At 50.3% G+C, this 18,417-nt stretch overlaps 1 protein-coding gene across 11 annotated transcripts in view; it reads left to right on the plus strand.

Moving 5' to 3' along the window:
• Positions 1-18,417, plus strand: part of ATP2B2 (ATPase plasma membrane Ca2+ transporting 2) — a 289,183-nt gene that overhangs the window by 243,459 nt on the left and 27,307 nt on the right. For all 11 annotated transcript variants that reach the window (XM_029916061.1, XM_029916062.1, XM_029916063.1 and 8 more), the window contains 2 exons: positions 9,930-10,171; positions 11,039-11,273. In XM_029916061.1, coding sequence (XP_029771921.1) covers positions 9,930-10,171; positions 11,039-11,273 — 477 coding nt within the window. The remainder of the gene's footprint in view (positions 1-9,929; positions 10,172-11,038; positions 11,274-18,417) is intronic.

Below are 18,417 nucleotides of genomic sequence, written 5' to 3' on the forward strand. Positions count from 1 at the left end.
ACTAGGTAGGGAGCAGGATGGATGGATGGGTGGGGGACGGATGGGTGAATGGATGAGTGGATGGGGGGTGGGAGATAACTATGTGGGCAGTGGATGGGTAAATGTAAATTAATAAGATGCTCAGGACAGGACTATCTCTGTGTTCTATTTTCCTGTTCCTTTGGCAGCAAGAGGTAGGGATTGGCCCCATCTCTGATCCCATGGTCAAAAGTAGTGCTCTCTGCACACTGAGCTGATCACCTTCTCCAGCTGCCTTCCGCTCTCTAGTCTACATTGATCTGGAGACCTCCCCATTAGCTAGAACCTTTCATTCTTTTTTTTTAATGTTTTTTATTTATTTTTTGAGAGACAGAGAGAGACAGTGTGAGCAGGGGAGGGTGAGAGAAAGAAGGAGATACAGAATCAGAAGCAGGCTCTAGGCTCTGAGCTAGCCATCAGCACAGAGCCTGACATGGGGCTTGAACCCACGAACCATGAGATCATGACCTAAGCCGAAGCCGGACGCTTAACTGACTGAGCCACCCAGGTGCCCCTGGCACCTTTCATTCTTTAAAAAAAAAAAAAAAAAAAAAACCAAGAAAACACCTACTTGAGTATTTGCAAGGGTAGGATGTGTGGGTGTCATCTACGTGGATTGGCAGACCTTACAGATGCCCTGGTCCAGCCCCCTCACTTTATTTGAGGCCTAGAAACAGAAAGGGACTTGTGCCAGGTCACCCTGTGGACCATTAAAGCTGGAATCCAGACGTCTGGACACCCAGTCCAAGAAGCAATGAAGTTTTGCTCTGAAGTTCAACAAACCAAGGTTCCCACCTCAGCTCGGGCACTTCCCACCTGTGTGACTCTGAGCAAGCTACCTGACCTCTTTGAGCTTCTGTTTTCCAATCTATAAAGTGAGTATACGATTAATCACGATTGCTAACATTCACTTAGCCAGGCTCGATGCTAAGCGCTTACCCCCTATTCTGCCTTGTTTGACAACCCCAGGAAGTAGGTAACAACACACCTCTAATTCACAGATCAGACCCTGAAGCTGGGAGAAGTTAAAAATCATGCTTGGAGTTCCAGAGCAGGTACGAGGCAGAGTCAGAATTAGAACCCGGGTCTGTCCGACGCAGAGCCTGTGCAGCCCAGCACCCCTTCCCCGCCAACTCTCACAGCTGCACCTTTGCCTTGAGGCAGCTTCAGGCTACTGTGCAGATCAGATGAGAAACTATTCGTGGGGCACCCAGCACAGTGCTTGCCGTGTAACAAGTGCTCGGTTCACATGCGTTAATACTCTTACTACTTCTGTTGTTATTTCTGAGCCTCATCCCCTGTCATTTATTTTACCAGCTACTATCTTGCTTGACCCTCCATATCCCTTCCAGGGGATAAAGGCACATATGACCCATCCCATCTTGAAGCTAAAAACACTGAGCTGCAGAGACATCAGGTAACCTGCCCAAGGGGCAGAGTTGGGCCCAGAGAATTCTGGAGGAGTTTATCAAGGGGGTAAGGACATTCTAGGCAGGGGCACAGCCCTGCAAAGGCCCAGAGACCTGAAGATGCACGGCTCACTCAGGTGATCTGTGGCCTGTGCGTTTCTCTACAATGATGAGTCGGGTCTGGGGGACAGGGGGCAGGGACAGCTAGGTGGCATCAGATAAGGCCTGGAAAGGACGCTGCTCATGGTGCTTAGAAAAATCACCCCAGGCAGAGGGGGAGGGCAGTGTGAGGGCCACAGCTAGTGGCCCGGAGGCCAGGACAAGTGACCTAGAAGGGCCCTCCCAGTAGGCCAGCCTCAACCCCATAGCCCCATCCCTTCTGAGGATGGCAGAGCTCTCTTCCTTCCTGTCTCATTTCTAATCATTAGAAACGAAACTTGCCCTCTGAGAGAAGCTACGTGAATCATCCTTTAGTGAGAAATTGCCTCCCTGACTCAGAAATCCTGGCACACCCTCACTTTTGCTTTGTTGTCTCTGACTCTTTGAACATCAGGACTTGTACTAGCTTCCCGCCATCACCCTGCAGCTTCTCGGAACCACCCCTGAGTTTTCAGGTAGAAATACCTCCTTCCTCAGACTTCGGGGGCCTTGTGCTTTCTTGGGAGAACATTCTCCTTTTCCAACCATGCATATTCTGTGTGCTGAAACCCCAAGCAGACCTTAATTTTATATTTTATGAGACTGCTTTGAAAGTAGGTTGACAGTGCGGTTAACATCTGAATAATTAAGCTGAGGATGGGGACTTGTGCAGCTGAATTGTTGGAAGTTTATGGAATATTTCTAAGAACATAAACTATCAAGAGAAAAACAAATCTCCCTGGAGCCCCTGAAGTGTTCTGGAGGAAAGAGCAAAAGGCGTTTTCCTGGCAGGATGGTTTTCCAAAATGAATAAGCTAAACATCACCTAATTAGGAGCTCCGGGTCCTCAGCTTACCCCGTTCCTAAGCTGAAGTGCCCCCTCACCCAGAGAGCCCCAGGAAGGAAGGCAGGAAGGAGCTGCTGAACTGTATTTCCCATAACCTTAGAACCTAGGCACTTAGAGAGGGGGAGGGGGACTCCAGGAAGCAGAGAGCCAACCCTTGAACTCAGCTCTGGCTCCAAAGCCAGGGCTCCACTGAGTATCCCAGTGAGCCTCAGAGTCCCCAAGTCAAGCCACATGCTGGCTCTGGCCAAGCCGCGTGCCAAAAGGTTGTGGAAGACTCTGGAGGTGACTTTGCAGGGCATTAAGATGGGGACGTGGAGTGGGCTGTGGCTCTGGGCTGTGAAATGGCAGGGGCCTGTGTGCTGAATTTGACCCCTGTTTTGGTTGTCTTGTTTTATTTCCTTTTGCAAACACCGTCTCTGAGAGAAGAGTTCCAAGCAAATAACTACAAATGGGGAATTTGGATTTTTAACAGAGGAGTTATTCCTGCATCCCATGCTGTCATCCTTCATGTGTGCATGTACACACACACACACACACACACACCTCACACAAGCCACACATACACCACACACAACACTCACACCACCACGTACCACACACACACACCACATATACCACACCACTTACCACACACAACACACACACACACATACACACACCACACCACTTACACCCCCCACACACACAACTGCACTTGCACACTATGCACGCACACTACATACCTACAACTGCATGCGCACCACACCTACAACTATGCACACCACACACATATACTGCACTTACCCACTGTGCACACCCCATACACATCCATATATAACTACACTCACACACCATGCACAAACACCACACACACACACACACACACACACACACACACACACTCTGCACTGCTCAGCCTGGGAAGGTCTCCAAGGAGCCTGATTTCCAGGAGTCTGTCTCCCCGGGGATGGGCAGCCCGTCCTGGTCGTTGTCCTGGACGCTCACACCGACCTGCCTTCCCAGCCTCTAGGGAAGCCCCGCGGCCCTGCACCTCATGTCCCTCAGGAGGCCTACCCAGAAGCTCCTGGGGAGGCCGTTCTTCAGATGACAGCTCTGGAGGCCGGAGTTCTGCCCCATCTGGCCCCCCATTGGCAGTGCCCTGCACACACAAGCATGGAATTATCCATGTATTCATTCCACAGGTATTTATTGATGACCCCATAGTGGGAGGCAAAGATAAGCAAGATGGAAACATCCCCCTACCATCCACTTGGACTCGAAGTCCATCACCAACCAGTGCATAGTTAACTAAAGAGCTCTAGTGCCAGTGGACACAGGCAGGGCTGCGGGGAGAGTGTGGACTGTGGGCTCAGAGCCAAGAACACTAGGGTCAAATCCTGGTGGGGCTGCTTAGTGCTGGAGTCCAGCTCCAGTAGGTCCAGGGCTCCCTGAAGGATGGACGGTGTCAGTGAAAGGGGGAGGGATGCAGGCATCTCTGCTCTGACCTGAGAGTCAGCTTTATTTATGGTAAAAAATGTCTGGGGCCAGCACAGAATTGGTATTTGCCTTAGACAATGATTTCTTTTTTTTTTTTTTTTTTTTTCAAAAGCAAAGGGCTTTATTACGAGTTTAGGCTCCCCGGGGCCTAAACTCGGGCTCACAGACTTTACCAGCACAGTGGATCCATGCTGAGAGCTAGACAATGATTTCTGATGACAAATTTCTTTGGCATGTAAAAATTTTCCAGAACATAGATTGGTAGAAGACTCATGGGTAATTTTTATCAATAGTGATTGGTGTAGGTGATTTAGATGCTTATCATATGGGGAAGGAAGGTATCTTTAGCATTCAAAAACAAGACAATGTTTTTAGCATAGTAAAGGCAAAAGTTAGTTCCTCGTGAGCAGGGGTCAATAGCCTGTTTTCTTGAGGGGAAGTAAAACAGGTTTCTCAGGAAATGTAATATTTGCTCCCATAAACACAGAAGAAGAAATTCCTATAATAAATTCCTTCGCAAGTTGCAATCTGCATATTTTTGAATAAAGGGACAAGTCACTCTCGATACCAATCAGCAAGGTGCCTTGGGGGGGGTCAGTGCTCAAAAAATAATTGAATGGGGAGTAGACATCAGTCACCATCTGATGGCGGGAGGCCGTGCAAAACCCGCCTTAACCTCACAAAGAGTATTCTCAACTTAGTGAGTTCAGAAATGGCTCCCAACCGCTCAGTAGCAGTGGGACCTTGCCTGTGGGCGCCTCTGTGAAATGGGAATGTCAGTGGCTGGCCTTCCAGGGGTCTGGGAGTGGACAACCATATCGTGCGTGTGACAAGCCGTTAAAGGACGGGGCAGAGTCAACATTCAAACAGTGGCCACTGCTGCTTCTGTCACATGGGTTGGTGGTTCATCTGGCATCAGGGAGGCTCTCCACCAGTGCCTGCCTTGAGGGGTGAGGAGGAGCGGGCTGGGCCACTGGAGATAGCCACGCAACCCAAAGCTGTTATCTAACAGGCTCCTGATCATCATGTAGACATACAGTTTACTATGCTATGGCTGTTGGGTTATTTGGGGGAACTTTTTAGAGGCGTTTTAGTGGTAACATACATGTGACATCAAATGAATCATCTTCATTGTTTTTAAGTGCTCAGTCCAGCAGCATTGAGTATGTTCACACAGTTGTGCAGCCACCACCAGCATCCCTCCCAGAACCTTGCATGGTCCCAAACTGACACTCCGTCCCCATCAAACGCGAACCCCCTCTTCCCCCCACAGCTAGCCCCTGGCAACCACCATCCTACTTTCCGTTTCAGTGAATCTGACTCTTCTAGGTAGGCACCTAATACAGGTGGAATTCTATGGGATCTGCCCTTTCATGACTGACTTGTTTCACTTATAATATCCTCAGGGTTTATCCGTGTTGTCACCCGTGTCAGAATTTCCTTCCACTTTAAGGCTGGATAATATTCCCTTGCACGGATAGACCCCACTTTGTTTATCTGTTCATTTGTTGAGAGACACTCGGATTGCTCCCACCTCTTGGCTTTTGTGAGTCCTGCTGCTATGTATGCTTGGGTATACAAATATCTTTTCCAGTTCCTGCTTCCAGTTCTTTCGGGTGTATATCTAGAAGGAGAATGCTGGATCATATGGTAATTCCGTCGTTTAATTTTTTGAGGATCCACTAGCCCGTTTATTCATGGTGGCAACACCATGTTACCTTCCCACCCACAGTGCACAGGGTTGCAATTTCTTCACCCCCTCACCAACAGTTGTTGTTTTCTGTTTTTTGTTTTTTACAATAGCCATCCTAATGAGTGAGAGGTGGTACACACCAGCGATGCTGTTTTAATCCCATTTGTGCAGATGTTATTTATAACTTGGAGCTCTTTAAGTCATCATTCCTTGCTCTTGGCTCTATTCACACACACACACACACACCCCAGCATCCCAAAAAACAGGGACATGAATTGTCCTCTCAAAATTATGCCTTGTGGGTGCACTTAGCATTCCCAAAGGGCTCAGGACCACACAGGGAAATGTGCTGGATGAAGCTCTTGCACTGGGAGCCAGGGGGCTTGGGGACAGCCCCAGGCCTGCCCCTCTGCAGGTCTGTGACCACAAGTAAGCCCCCCCCACCCCCCCCCCACCGGGCTTGCCTCCTGTTCGTTAAAATCAAAACAACACTGATGCCTTCAGTCCCGTACAGAATTGGAGCCCTGCAGATAAAAAGGCTCTTGGAAAGTCTACAACAATAGCAAAACCTCTGGGTTTGTCAAGATTTAGAAAAAAAAAAAAAGTCAAAAGAAATAAGGGATGGGCCCCTGCTTCTTAGCAATGCATGTAGGCGATCTTGGAGCTCAAGTTCATGGAAACAAATTGAATTACGTAGGAGGCAGCTCTGCCATTTGCAACCATGGATTGTTTGAAATCCTTTTAGAGGAAAATTAAAATATCTCACAGAGGGTAATAAAATGCCGGGTACTTTGAAGGCGTAACTGCTCAGCTCTCTTGGGCAAAGAAGTAATTAGGCATTTTTATTTAAGCCCTCCGAGTAGTCATTTTCTTTCATTGGCAGAGAGGGGAGAAAAACTGTTGTGGAAAACATATAACTCTGGAAATCACTGGAAGATTAATTATAAAAATGTAGAAAACATGAAAAGTAAGTAAATAAATATATAACTTTTAAAGCACAATGTAACACCATATGACAGAGACAAAGGGAAGTGCTTCGAATTTATTTTTGCAAACATCAGAAATGGGAAGCTAACAGTTCCTTTGTTTCCAGATCAAATCCCACCAAAGAGCCTGGGAGTGGGGAGCCTTCCAAGGCCCGTGGTGCTGGAGACACAGTTCTGCATAGCAGGGAGGGTGTGCTGAGCCTTGTTCCCGCCCGGAGCCCCCAACTGCTGCTGAGGACTGTGCCTCTGGCTTGTTGCACCAACCCTCACCATGATCCACTTGAAGGAGAGGGTTGAAAACGGTTGATAGTTCTCTCAGCTAGAGATCGTCGGTTCTAGCCTCTCCATCTTATAGACGGAGAACCTGGGGACAAGAGCTTAAGGCTCTATCCTTCCTATGAATCCCTAAGTCTCAAGGCCACCACATTATTAGTGCCAGTGACCCCACAGTGCTCCATGGTCCTGAGCCCTAATTATGGAAGGGGGAGTCGGCCAGGACTGTGTCCAGTCACCCCGTCCTGTCCCCTGCAGAGCTGGTCCATGCCAACGTCTGCCAGACCTCACCTTCTCCCTGTCTGGGAAGCTCTTTTGAGCAATACGACAAAAGGCTGAGGCTGAAGATGCAGACTTCCTGGCCAAGGCTGGTCTGAGACCCGTGCAAAGCCACTAATGGTGGGGGAGGAGAAGGGGAGTTTGGCACAGGCAAGTTCAGAAACATTCCTCTTCTAAATCTCTCTAGGGTTTCAGTTTATCTGTGGTGTCTTTTACCACTCCTGTAGCCACCTCCACCTGAGACGCTGCATAGTAATTTTATGCGAGGAGTGTGGGCAGTGTACACATGTGGGTGTGAGTACAGGTGGGGTGTGAGTTCGCCACCCACAGCCTCCGGCTGATCCCACCGTTGGCCCCCATGAAGGTGTCCTGTTCTTTCCTGTTAACCTGTGCCTCTCCCACCACTTTGATCTGCATGGAGCCATCCCACCAACAATTAGTAAGTGCCCACTGTGTGCTGGGCTTTATGCTAGTCCTGAGAACCCTGCAGGGAAAAGAATATGGTAACTCGTTTGCTCAGGGGGAGACAGACCCGTGAAGCAACTGTCAAAGACACTGAGATGTTGGAGCTGGCCCTTAAAAAGGAAGGGGGCGGCGCCCAGGTGGCCCATTTGGTCAAACATCTGACTTCAGCTCAGGTTATGATCTCGAGGTTCGTGAGTTGTTCGAGCCCTCAGTGGGGCTCTGCTTGGGATTCTCTGTCTCTCCCTCTCCCTCACTTGTGTGTTCTCTCTCTCTCTCTCTGTCTCTCTCTCTCTCTCTCTCTCTCTCAAAAATAAATAAATAAATAGACTTTAAAAAGGAGAGGGGCATGGAGGAGTTTGCTTTGCAGGAAAGAGGGCAGGAACATTAAGAGGCAAAGGCACAGAGGCATGAAACAGCTCGTGTTCAGGCACAAAGAAGTGAGAGGTGCTGGCGGAGATTTCATGGAGACCCCAGGGTGGGGGTTGGTGTTCATACAGCCCACCGCCTGACAGGGGCCGGCACTTTGCCAGTGCTGAAGAGCGTGTGCCAAATCAGCAAGGAGAAGAAGGACAAGAGGAAGGAACTGGGAGAATGGAAAAGTAAACCATGGCTTCGTCACAGAATGGGAACGACAGAGCAGTAAAAAGGAACAAACTAGTACCATAAACACAGGTGCCCCTCAAACTGCGGTGTCATGAGTAAACAAGTTTTCGAGAATGTGTATGGTCTCCTGCACATGCACATATATGCAGTAGGTTAAGCTACATGCAATTGACCATTTTGATTTACAAAAATAGTTTCATTTGGCTGAACCTACACTAGAGATCACAAGGGACATTCTATCCATAGCATTCTATCCAGACTCAGCAATGAAAAGAGACAAACTATTGGGGCGCCTGGGTGACTCAGTTGGTTAAGTGTCCGACTTTGGCTCATGTCATGATCTCACGGTTCGTGGGTTCAAGCCCCATGTCAGGCTCTGTGCTGACAGCTCAGAGCCTCGAGCCTGCTTTGGATTCAGTGTCTCCCTCCCTCTCCGCCTCTTTCTCTCTCTCTCTCTCTCAACTAAATAAACATTTAAAAAAAAAAAAGCGGGAGGAGGGGGACAGGCTATTGATACACACAATAACTTGCCCGGACTTCAAGGAGATTATGCTGAATGAAAAGAAGCCAGTCTTTGAAGGTTTCACATACTGTGTGGTTGCATTTATGGAACAGGCTTGAAATGACAAAATTATGATAGAGAACAGATGATGGCTGCCAGGGCTGGGGAAAGGGGAAGGGCCATGACTGCCCCTCTAAAAAGGGTGTCACTGGGATCAGATCCTTGTCATGTACTGTGTGTATCTTCCTGTATCTTCATGGTGGCAGTCGTGGGAATCCACACTCTATGCCGTTTGCTGCATAGAACTAAACATACACACCTGAGTGCATGTAAAACCAGTGAAGTCTGAGTACGGTGGGTTTGATGATATCAGTGTCAGTGTCTTGGCTGTGACATTGTACTGGAGTCCTACACAGGTGACCACTAGTGGAAACTGGGTGAAGAGAGCATGCCGTCTCTCTGTGCTCTTTCTTATTGCATGTGAATCTAGAACTATCTCAAAAAAATTTTTAATAAATAAATAATAATAAATAAACTTTTAAAACACACAGGGTAATAATAATGCCACGTTTAAGACAGGATCTTTCAGGGACTAGGGGAGGATTCTACAGAGAGGGAAGGATACACCTGTATCTGTCACATTTTCCTTCTCAAAAAGGGAAAATCTGAAGCTAATATGACATATTTCTCAGGTTCTACAAAGCTGAATGGTGGGTACACTGGTGTTTCTTTTATTATTCTCTATCCTGCTTTTATGTTTGAAACTGTTCATGATTTATATTTTTTAAGTGTATTCATTTATTATTTCTGAGAGAGAGAGAGAGAGAGAGAGAGAGAGAGAGAGAGAGAAAGAGAGAGAGAGAGAGTGCACCAGCAGAGAAGAAATAGAGAGAGAGGGAAACACAGAATCCGTAGAGGCTCCAGGCTCCGAATTGTAAGCACAGAGCCCGACGTGGGGCTCGAACTTTTGAACGGTGAGATTACGACATGAGCTAAAGTCGAACACCTAATCGACTGAACCACCAGGCACCCCAAAAGAGTTCATGATTTTTAAAACACAGATCTTGCTTAACTCCTTTCATTCAGAGCCAGGATTGTGTCTCGGATGGAGAGGGCTTGAGAGTGTGGGTGGTGGGAAGGGGGCACACAGGGCTCTCAGAGGGGCGGGGTGGGGGGTGGGGGCTCGGCCCCAGGGCCTCAAAAGCAACCCCATGAGCCGCCTGGGCCTCTGTCTCTGCAGCCGCCAGAGAAGGAGGGTGCCCTGCCTCGGCAAGTGGGCAACAAGACGGAGTGCGGTCTGCTGGGCTTCGTGCTGGACCTGAAGCAGGACTATGAGCCCGTGCGCACCCAGATGCCAGAGGAGAAGCTGTACAAGGTGTACACCTTCAACTCTGTGCGCAAGTCCATGAGCACGGTCATCAAGCTGCCGGACGAGAGCTTCCGCATGTACAGCAAGGGCGCTTCCGAGATCGTGCTCAAGAAGTAAGCCGGGCGTGGCTTGGGAAGGGTGTGGGGAGCCGGGGACCCGTGGGTCGTGCAGCACAGGCTGTCCTCCAGGCTGGTCTGAAGGGCCCTCTGGCCCTCAGAGGTGCAGGGAGGGCCCTGCCCAACATCCCACAAACAGGAGCACCTCCAGGGCCCCTTGCCCAGTGCTTTGTCCATTATTCCCTCTTAAAAATGTCCTCAGAGAGCCCTCCCCATCCCCTTCCCCACATCACTGGATCATCAGGAAGGCCTCCCCATCTTCACTGTTAAATCTCCCTCATTTTCCTTCCTTTAGCACAGTAGAGATTTCCGTTGTTAGCTAGTCTGCTCTGCCTCCAGGTGCCAGAGGTAAGCCTGGAGAACTAAGCAAGCCACTCCCCATCTCTGGAACTCAGTTTCCCCATTCATACCTCGAGGGGATTGGTCTAGCCCAGGACTCACACATGGGTGTTTATTTATTCAGTGTTCTGCCAAACCATTCTAATGGGCAAGCGGGGGTCCAGACCCACTAGCCTGTTTCCTGCCCTTTGAAAACCATTTTAGCTGTGCAACTATTTTTTCAGACAAAATCTTGTGACTATAAAACAGATCAAAGTAGATGTGCTCCTGCTGAATGGACTAGGGCAGGAATTACAAGAAGACTGCCCGATTTCTTTTTGGCCGGTCTTGATTTCATCCCTGCCAGGGGCCCAGGGGCCTGGACCAGACCTGAAGCATTATGAGAGATGAACTGGACAGACACCCGATAACCAACCCCAGCCAGCTGGGCGTCCTGGGGAGGGGGAGGGGAGCTCCATCTGGTCAGAGGGAGGATCCTTGGGCCCTCGGCTGGACCTTACCCATCTCCCTCCCATCTACTCCCAGATGCTGCAAAATCCTCAACGGGGCGGGGGAGCCTCGGGTCTTCCGGCCCCGCGACCGGGATGAGATGGTGAAGAAGGTAATAGAGCCCATGGCCTGTGATGGGCTCCGCACCATCTGTGTGGCCTACCGCGACTTCCCCAGCAGTCCGGAGCCTGACTGGGACAACGAGAATGACATCCTCAACGACCTCACCTGCATCTGTGTGGTGGGCATCGAGGACCCCGTGCGGCCCGAGGTAAGCTCCTGACCAGCAGGCGTGGAGAGGCTGGGAACCCAGCCTGCCGGCAACCCAGCATAAGCTGCCTCACCTCTCAGAGCCTCAGTTTCCCCATCGCGTCCACGGGTTTCTTTCTTACATATTCCTAAATATGCAGACTCCTAAGACCAGTGTAGGTCACACTCGACATTGATCTGCTCGGGACCCCCGGAAGCACCCACAGCCTGCCAGCCGGCGTTGCTCCCATGGGGGCTGTCCCAGAGCCATCCCCCCCAACCACCTAGAAACTTCCTTCTCCCCCAAGGGACAGCATGGGGTTGCCCTACCTCAAAAGCCTCTTGCTCCACAGGAGCCAGGAACTCCTCCAACACATCCATAGACCTAGTTCCAAGATCCCTGTAATGGAGACCCTTGGAAACAACCAGCGTCCAGGAGAACCCCAAGTGTGGTGTCACACCAGCATTTAGAAGTCTGTCCAGCCAGAGCCAGCTCACCGATCAGCTTCCCCCAGCAGGCTCACACGGTGACACAGCCGATGGTCTTCCTCTATCAGGTTTCCAGGGGAACAGAGCTACAAGTTACCCAGGGGTCAGATGCTCAGGCAGAAGAGAAGAGGGATGACACCCCCCGATAAGGATCGAGGAAGGTGATGTGATAAGTGCACCTAACGGAGTGCTCAGCTCCCACAGGCTTCAGTCTCCTTTAGCTGCCTCTGCATGTGGCAGGAAGACAGAACTTCCTGCTGGGGACTTGCAGGATTGGGGTGGATGGACACATGTGGTCAGTCAGACTGCCCAGGCTGGAGAGGCTGTGGGAGGAAGCATGGGCTGCCTCTAATCTCCAGAACATTCCTGTGGGCAAGCAGAGTAAATCTGCTCATCCTGGGGGACAGAAGGCAGAGCCCAGCACATGGGACAAGGCCCAGGAGGGGCCGGCCTCCACATCCTCAGGGGACTAATACAGCTGCCGGGGCTGGGGTTGGTTCCCAGCTGGGCCCAGGTTGGCCTTGGCTGTGGAATTTGGTGGCAGTGCCTCTCGGGGCCACCTTCCTCCAGTAAAGGCAACCTTGCTCTTCCCCACTTGCCCTGATACCATTCTCTGGGGGTCTCTCACTGTTCCCTGCTCCGCTCGGAGCCTCCATTTCCCCTTCTTTCAAGTGAAAGGGGGTAGACAGGGTGTTGCCAAATTCCCAGTCCCTGTGTTCTAAGATTCTGTGTTCCAAAGACCAAGTGAACCTAGAATGTCACAGGTGTGGACTTTCACGCTTAGGTAGCAGGGAGAGGCGTTGTCAAGAGTGTGAGCTCAGGCATCAGACAGGCCTGAGATCCTGAGTCCCACCATTACTGGCTATGTGGCCTTGGGCCAGTTATGTAACCTCTCTGAGTCTCTGTTTCTTCATCCGTAGACTGGGGATAATAATAGTGTTCACCACCCATACACACCCCCAGAGTACTATGAGGTGTCAGATCATGTACCTACACACAACAGGCAGTGTCCGGCCTGAGGTACATGGCCCATCTTTTATGCCCTTCCCAGTAGATTCATAACTCTGGATCCAGTTACATGTAACAGCCCCTAACACAGAGCGCAGCCTATGGAGGTGCTCAGTTAAGTGTGGAAGGAATGAATGAGAATGAATTGGACTTAAACACCAATCTTCTAATACTGTGCCTAGTGCTCTTCTCTCTCTCTCTCTCTCTCTCTCTCTCTCTCTCTCTCTCTCTCTCTCTCTCACACACACACACACACACACACACACACACACACACACACACACACACACACACACACACCCCAGGCCTCCTAACTCCCACCCAGAGCCTAAAGCAGCAAAGGCGATTTATTTATCCCAGGTGCTTGGCGCTGGAGCCCATAAGCATTTTGTTGCAGACTGTGTCTGTCCCCGAACAGACAGGCCATTTATCAGCCTCCCCATGGACACCTGCTCATTTACAGCCACTAACGGGTTCAGGCTTCCCATGACACGTTACCCTCTTACAGGCAACAGAGGCAACAGAGACTAGTCTCTACATAGCAAACAAGGCCAGCCCGCAGCTCCCCTGCCCTCCCATCCCCAGAGCTCCCAGCTCCGCACCCCACAGGTGGGGTGAAAAGCATCCCTGAGGGGGCCTGGGCAGCAGTATAAGACACATATCTTTTTGGTCATAACCCACAAAACTAAGAAATGTATTTTATATCGTAACTCAGAAAACACATAGACTTGACCAAAATAATCTCACAAAGTACCGTGATGCACTTATAAGTATTTTCTATTCTCTTCTATTTCTTTCTCTTTTTTTAACACTAGTCACCTCCCACAAAACTGATTTCACAGCCCACTGAAGGGGCATGAGTTCAGGTTTGAGCTGCTGCTAACCTAGTCCAAATGCCTCCCCACACTTCCACTGTGCAGGTGGAAACACTGAGGCCAAGCAGGGACAGTGATGATCCCCGAGTCTTGCTGTAAAGGGCCCAGCAAATCCAAATTAGAACAGGTTTTCTGCCTTCTTGCCCCAGGCCCTTCTCCGGGGTGCTGCAAATATGAAAGGGCATGTGGTTCTAAGTCAGGAGGGCAGAGAGAGGTGGGACAGGGCCTGAGAGGGGCTAAGCTGGGTCCCTGGCATTTTCCATTCAGCGTGATCATCCAGAGAGGCTGGCTTCAGTCACAGACTCTGGGAAGCCTTTTCACCCTGGAGGTCCCTACATCAGAGAAAGGGGACTTGGATCCAAGTCCTAAGTCTGTCAATGACAAGCCACTTCCCCCTTCTGTGCCTCAGTCTCCTCATCTATAAAATGGAAGATTGGCCCCGATGCCCCTCAGGTCCCTGCCAAATCCCAACATTCAGAGCCAGCTAACTGGAAGTTTGCCCTGACACCTTTCTCTGCTTCCGTCAGGTTAGCGAATCCTTGTTGGTGACCTCTCTCCCATGGACACTCCCCCAAGATGTAGATTTAGATGTCGTAAGCTGTGCTGGGGAGCAGTGACTTACTACAGTGACACCGCGGAGTCAAGGGACACGGGCTCTCATCCTGCTCCTGCCACTTCCTCCCAGGGTACATCGCTTCCCTGAGCCTCAGTTTCCCCATCTGAACAATGAGAGAGTAAGACATTCCCAAGTGAGGGACACACAGCAGGGTTGCTGGTGGTGCTACTTCAAAGTATAAAAGCTCTGACCTGTGGATTCAGCATCTCCCAGTGGGGGTGGGGATGGTTTCTGATCTATCTGGATTTTAGGCTGGTGATTGATACACATGGAGCCAAATTCAGGCAGTTCAATAGCACAGAAAGGGTGAAGTCGCCTCCCATGCCACCCCCAGTCCCCTGGTCTCCACCTCACAGGCAGCCACTGTCACCAGTTTCTTCGGTGACCTTAGGGGACTGTCTCTGCCTACAGTTTTTGGCAAGCCCTCCCAGGCGACCGTGAGCCTCGGCCTGGACCACCTCTAGGGTCATACCAACACTTCCAGATTTGTTTGGCAGCTGCCCCTGGAACACAAGTGCTGCCTCCCTCAGTTTTCCCATCTGTCAAGGGGACTAATCACGTTGCCTTCCTCCCTCAAGAAGAGAGAAGACAGAACAGATCGAAACAGGCTTACACATCACACCCCAGACACCCATAAGGTGCTACCTCGGGTCCGCTTTCCGAGGCTGATTGAAGCCGCTGCAGATAAGCCCATCAGAAAAGCAGCAGTCTGGGATTTGCTGGGTTATCCGGGGGTGTGTGCGGAGCCCTTGGAGTCACAGGCATCGGGTGTCACCAGAAACAACACATGTTTAAAAGCCTTTATTTAATGAAAACAGGAAGCACCCATTTCCTGGCTGTTTTTCCTCAGTGAGAAAAACCTTGGATAATTTTAGCAAAAGAAGGGATTTTTTTTTAATTTTATTTTACAGCTACTTTCTCTATGTGGAAGGTCTATTTCAACTAGATTGGTGCCCCAGTGGCTTCAGTTTTAATCATCTCTGGGTCCTCAGGGCCCAGAACAGTTAGGTGTTCAGTAGCTATTTGTCAAACAAATGAATGAGTAATACCAGGAAATGCTGATGGGGTATAAGGAGGCACCCCACTGGGTGGAAGGGACCCAGAGTGGCTTCATGAGAAGGCATTTTACCTGAAAGACAGAGACTTTCTAGCACACAGATTAAGGGAGAGAGGGTGTTCCAGGCAGAGGCAACCTCATGGGCAAACGCAGAGAGGTGTCTGGGAAGGGATGCAAAGTGTTTGGAGTCTAGCAAATTCCCCACATGGGATTTATGAAAGTAAAGGCTAGGACGGGAGCCTGGAGGTAAACTGTGAAGGGGTTGCATGTCTCCATCCAAATCTGTTTGCCAGGTCAGGCTCTGAGGGACTTAAGCAGAGAGGATGGTTCATGATGATTCACCTGTAAGAAGCACCCACCCTGTGCCGGGCCCCCGCGCAGGTCTGAGCAGTCAGCGGCCCCTGCCCTCCAGAGCCCACAGCCTGATGAAATGCCTGGTGAAAAGAGAAGAGTAGGAAGACCCATAGCACCTGAGAGCCTCAAGGAGGCCGGGGACGCTCTGGGATGTTTCCAGGTCCATCTGGAACCCCCTCCCATTCTAGGCTGGCCAATCAGATCACCCTATCAGCTGGTGACAGCGATTGGACAGAGGGTGGGCGTGTGAACAAGTTAGCCAATCAGAGACCTTCCCTGGGATTTTAAATACCTATAATGAGGTTTAGTGAGCAGGAAGCTCTCCATTTTCTCTGGGTTTGCTAAGCTGGGATGACTTGGTCTTATCTGAAGTCACAGCCTTCTCAACATCTTCTGACAGAAGACTCTGTATGATAGGAAAGGATAATACACACATGACATGCCGAAGGAAGGAGAGAATGAAATTATCATGTGAATTCTTAGAGGTCGGTTTCATGTCTGAACTTTTAAGTTTCTTGAGTCAATAAAGTTGTCTCGTTGCTTTCAAAAAATAGAGAGAGAGACTGAACAAGCAAGGAAGACTGTGGTCAGGCATGTTGCCAGCCTCCCCCCACCACCACCATGCTGGCTCCATGCTTGGTACTGTTCACTCCTGTTGTGGCATCGTCCAGCCTCGCTGAGGGGTGTAGACTGTCATCCCCATTTTACTGATGAGGAAACCAATGCTCAGGGGGACCCCCAGGGCAAAGCCCAGCCCAGCCTTTTGGTCCCTGAGCCCACTCTCTGAGAGGCAGAGAAGACTCCACCATACAGAGGAAAGCACAGGGGCCATAAAAATTAGCTGCCTCCTTTTCTCCCTGAGCCATTGTTTTGGGAAGCCTCAGAGGGTGAGGATTCCAAGCAGGCAGATGTCAGCTCCCTGAGACATCCTAATATGTATTAGTCTCTCTAAAACACGGTGCCTAGTTCCCTGATCACTACTTCAGAACTTCCCATGGGCCCCAGGCCTGAAGGAGCAAGCCCCTGATTCCAGCACCTTCTGACCTCAAGCCTTTCTCCAGCTTCACGGCCACTGGCTCCTGCCCCACATCCTCCCCAGCCTCAGCCCCTCCAGGTCATCTGCTACACTCTTCCCTCCTTCTCTGCATCTCATGGACAGTTCTCTGTGACCCAGGCCACAATGACGTCATCTGTGTAGCCCCAGCCTGGGCACAGTGCCAGGCTCCAGAACCTCCATTAGTGTTAGTTGCCCAGAAGCAGCTCAAACATCCCCTCCTCCAGGAAGCTTTCTCAGATTTCTCCTCTCCATCTACTTCTGTGTTCTCCCAGAGCCTGTTGTACAGAGATCTTTACCAAAGACCCTGCCTCCTACAGTGGTGCAGCTCTGACCCAGAGCAACTGCTCTCTCGTCTGAAAAAAAAATGACAATTATGTGAAAGGATATGATAGACTTGTCCCACAGTGGAGTAGTCAGCCTTGGAGGGAGTGAGCACCCTGTCATCAGAGACCTGCAAACAGAGACTGGCTGGCCATCTGTTGGGATGCCTAGCAGGAGAGCTAGGCAATGAGCAAAGAATCAGAGTCATGCTCTGAAGTCCCTTCCAACTCCAAGACTTCAAGCATCTTTGTATGAAACAAAACCTAAACTGTTCCTTTGAGGGCAGGAGCCAGATAAGGTGGATGTCCCCAAAAGAGCAGTGGCTCTTTCCTTTCCTCTGAACAGGAGACAGCAGGGGGCTGCAGCCTGAGCTACCACCATTATGAGGACATCAGTAAATTATGTAAGTGGGATGTTGGACACTCCATGTCCCCACTCCCTCTGGCTCTGTAAAAAGAGGTCACGGTTGCCAATGTGAGCAGCCGCTATAGCACGAGGCAGAGGCCTTGCTCACATGGCCCCCAACCCCCTAATGGCTCTTCCCCAGGGCTCTAGAAATGCAGCTAGAGGAGACCCATGGTCAGCTCACACCAATCTAGCCCTTGTGACACACAGATCACTACCTGTCACCACAGACCTGGTCTCTTATGCACTTCTGGTAGCTAGAGAGTTCTCCTGACCTTGGTGGGGACCCTGCCTCTTCACGGCGTTCATTCCTCACTCTACCACAAGATGGCCAGGCTCAGGAGTCTTGACTTTCTCTATAAGCAGCTGGGAAGGAGTGACACCCCCAGATGAACTCTAGGCAGGTCACTGGAGGTCAGGTTGGGGACCGATGGAAGACGGGTGAGGCCGGAGGCAGGGGGACTGGGGAGCAGCTGGCCAGTGGCCCCCCCCTGGAATGGTGGTGCTCTCTGCTGAAGGAGCAGCAGATGCTGTGGACAGGGGCAGACAGAGGCTATGTATTTTCAAGATCAATCCTTGTTTTTAAAATTCCTAAGAGTGGGAAGGGGACCAGTGAGCAGTTGTCCACAGTTGGGTTTTTTCTTTCTCTTCTTTTTTTTTTTAATTAATTTATTTTTTTAGATAGTTTATTGTCAAATTGGTTTCCATATAACACCCAGTGCTTTTCCCCAAAAGTGCCCTCCTCCATTACCACCACCTCTTCCCCCCCACTCCCTCTCCCCCTTCAACTCTCGGTTCGTTTTCTGTATTCAGTAGTCTCTCAGGTTTTGTGTCCCTCTCCCTCCCCACCTCTCTTTCCCTCTTCCCCTCCCCATGGTCCTCCATTAGGTTTCTCCTGTTCTCCTGTTAGACCTATGAGTGCAAACATATGCTATCTGTCCTTCTCCACCTGACTTATTTCACTTAGCATGACACCCTTGAGGT

This window comes from Suricata suricatta, chromosome 12, assembly GCF_006229205.1.
Source record: "Suricata suricatta isolate VVHF042 chromosome 12, meerkat_22Aug2017_6uvM2_HiC, whole genome shotgun sequence".
Taxonomy (NCBI): domain Eukaryota; kingdom Metazoa; phylum Chordata; class Mammalia; order Carnivora; family Herpestidae; genus Suricata; species Suricata suricatta.